General features: G+C 35.8%; 1 protein-coding gene and 1 long non-coding RNA gene across 2 annotated transcripts; one reads left to right on the top strand and one right to left on the bottom strand.

Moving 5' to 3' along the window:
• Window positions 1–1062: 1062 nt before the first annotated feature.
• LOC103522763 (protein CutA homolog) lies at window positions 1063–2315 on the bottom strand. The gene is made up of 2 exons (XM_008487856.3): window positions 2019–2315; window positions 1063–1505 (listed from the first exon to the last, which is right to left on the bottom strand). The coding sequence occupies exons 1-2, from the start codon at window positions 2122–2124 to the stop codon at window positions 1186–1188; spliced, it is 426 nt and encodes a 141-aa protein (XP_008486078.1). The 5' UTR covers window positions 2125–2315; the 3' UTR covers window positions 1063–1185.
• On the top strand, window positions 2112–2462 carry LOC113472954. Its single transcript, XR_003395070.1, has 2 exons — window positions 2112–2187; window positions 2340–2462. It is a non-coding gene; the product is annotated as an uncharacterized LOC113472954 (long non-coding RNA).
• Window positions 2463–3241: the final 779 nt, after the last annotated feature.

Raw genomic sequence — 3241 nt, 5'->3', positions numbered from 1 at the left:
CGGTTCGTAGGTTCAGTAAAACATAAAAAAAAAAAAAACCTTATCGGGGGTTCACAGTTTTCTTAAAAGATATTTTAGTTTTAACAGACTGTGTGAAGATGAAATCGTTTAAATAAAGAAATGTATACGTACAATGAACATATACTTTCATAATAATTAAATATTTTTATAAGAGGTTTCCCAAGATGACAATCTATGAACTACTTCGTACTTAAGGCTTCTATACTCACGGGTATCAAACTGAAGTCACGAAGTCAGACTGAACGTTCAATCGTGACTAAAAACAATTGTTGACAACCAAAAATACTCATCTTCCCTTGAAATTAATACAGTTCGTATGAGTTTACGAACAGTGTTTTACAGTAAGGGGTGTTATCCTTGTGTAGTTATTAAAAATTCTCAGTTGTTTGGTTGGAGGTCTAGGTTTCAAGTAGCAAGATTGCGATGGGTAATGTGACGACTCCAACGGATATTATTTCATTTCCTTCCATGGAATGAAGCCTCTAGTCATGACTCGTGGACATTTCACTTACGGAGATAGGAACTTCTTAGAAACTATACTCCCAGTGTCAGACCCTCGCCTATTCTGTTACAGGTGCCAAAATAGAACTCATCGCCCACAGGTTTTTAACGTGTGGTCAAAGCGGGAGGTTTAACGGATACAGAAGATGAAGTAGCGAGTAAGAGCCCGGCATGTGCCCGTGTGTCAACTTTTAGAAAACATCCTGTGGAACGAGTAGAACCAAAGTAGTACCCACTTGATGCATGCAAGGTGGATCTCTCTTTTACTTCTATTTATCCATATTATCGGATGGATGGATAATTAACGAACACATGATTTTTTGACTCGTTTTAGACTTTGGAAGAAGTAACCTTGCATCTCATAAGAAGTAGTTCTATTGACCATGTTCTGGATCCCCGTTTACTACGGATAATCTTTAGTAAAATCTTTTGACATTTTGTTTAACTATTTAGCTTCGCGTTACTATTTGTTTTCTCCTAATACCATGCAATTTAATATAGAAATATGTATGTTATACAGAGGAAATATTGAAAGACTAGTTTTAATGGTCATGAATGTAAGTTTTGGATCAAAGTATATATTTACAAAATGTTAGGTGCAAAGTTCCATTCAGGAACAGATTACAGGTCTTTCACTTACCAGTCAAACTCTTCCAACATAGATTACTTTGGTGGAACATTATTTGAGATCCATTGTAGGTAAGGAGGATTTCCCTGTGTGATAGGCATACTGATAACTTCACACACTTCATATGGGTGGTTCTCTCGGATCCATTTGGTCATGTCTTCTAGGCGACTAGTGCGGCTCTTGATGATCATCATATGTTCAGTGTCTGTGTTCACTTTACCTTCCCATTTATACACAGACTTGACCTCAGGTATAATGTTAACACAGGCAGCTAAGTTCTGTGATAAGAGACCTTCAGCTAGTTTGGTAGCTACTTCATCCGATGGGGTAGTCACATAGGAGACTGAGTGTGTTCCTGTAGAAAACAAACACTTTTATGAGGCTAGGGATTATTTGCCCCTGTATAAAAGACAATAGACTTAAGTAAGTATATTGTCAATATTTCATGTGTACAGAACTGTGAATTGTGTTGCAATATGTTACCTATCAAAAAAGTTTTGAAACTCAGCCGGCAAAATCATATGATAAATTTCAATGAACTGATTTGCCACAGAACTAGAACTGCTATGATAAGTCTACTTATTTGTGACATGCTCTGCTCTCTTCTGCAGAACTACTAAAGCATTTATGTGTACTTATTCCAGAAAAGTGTTTCTTTACAAATCCTTTAACACATTGTTGCTTTTTGAAATACCTAGCCCTCTTGATGACAAACTGCTATGATAAGTATACTTATTTGTGACATGCTCTGCTCTCTGCTGCAGAACTACTAAAGCATTTATGTGTACTTATTCCAGAAAATTGTTTCTTTACAAATCCTTCAACACATTGTTGCTTTTTGAAATACCTAGCCCTCTTGATGACTTACCAGGCTCATAGGACATGGCTGCTTTGGTACAGGTTGAAGCAGAGAATTTGCTAATCTGAGATATCAGAGGGATCAGGATCAAACCAGGCAACTTGAGAGTCAACATTAACCTATTCTGTAACTGTGATTGTGTTGATATGTTGATAACAAGTAAAACTTAGTAGAATAGGTAGATGGTAAAACCGTGGCTTCTTTTATTCACTGAAACTTTACTTCTAGCCTACTTATCACCTATCTTTCCTATCAATAACATTCACAACACAACTGCAAAATGCAAATTTGCAAATTGGCAAAAAAAAATGCAAATACTTAGTAGAATAGGTAGATGGTAAAACCGTGGCTTCTTTTATTCACTGAAACTTTACTTCTACCCTACTTATCACCTATCTTTCCTAATAACATTCACAACACAACTGCAAAATGCAAATTGGCAAAAAAAAAAAATGCAAATTAGGTAATGCAAACTTGAAATACCTATGCAAAAAAAAAGATGATTAGCTAAAGTCCCACTAGTGAACGGTCACTTTTTTGTTTACAATACGAGTATACACACACCAGCGATCGGCTATGGAGGAAATCCAGATCTCAACATGACGACAATTCACTTCGATCCAGGTAAGATATAACTCCTCCATAAAAATAGTACTTTTGTACTAGATTCTTGTACATTGTCTTATTATTTTATGATGATGGATTTTGATCGAATAATAATTTTACTTTCCTTTTTCCAAGATGATAATGCGATTATCGACTTACCTACTTTTTATACTCGGGCTGGGGATTACCATTATTTATATCGCCATATTTCCCACACGTTCGGATCAAGTTCAGTTCATCTAAACGCATGACGAATGTTGTGACTTGTGACATTGTCACATGTTTCTTTGCAATGAAAAAGAAAAAGTCGGTAGTCACATAGGAGACTGAGTGTGTTCCTGTAGAAAACAAACACTTTTATGAGGCTAGGGATTATTTGCCCCTGTATAAAAGACAACAGACTGAAGTATATTGTCAATATTTCATGTGTACACAACTGTAAATTGTGTTGCAATATGTTACCTATCAAAAAAGTTTTGAAACTCAGCCGGCAAAATCATATGATAAATTTCAATGAACTGATTTGCCACAGAACTAGAACTGCTATGATAAGTATACTTATTTGTGACATGCTCTGCTCTCTGCTGCAGAACTACTAAAGCATTTATGTGTACTTATTCCAGAAA

This window comes from Diaphorina citri, unplaced genomic scaffold (genome assembly GCF_000475195.1).
Source record: "Diaphorina citri unplaced genomic scaffold, Diaci psyllid genome assembly version 1.1 scaffold10976, whole genome shotgun sequence".
Taxonomy (NCBI): domain Eukaryota; kingdom Metazoa; phylum Arthropoda; class Insecta; order Hemiptera; family Psyllidae; genus Diaphorina; species Diaphorina citri.
This window is presented reverse-complemented; position numbering and strand designations above follow the sequence as displayed.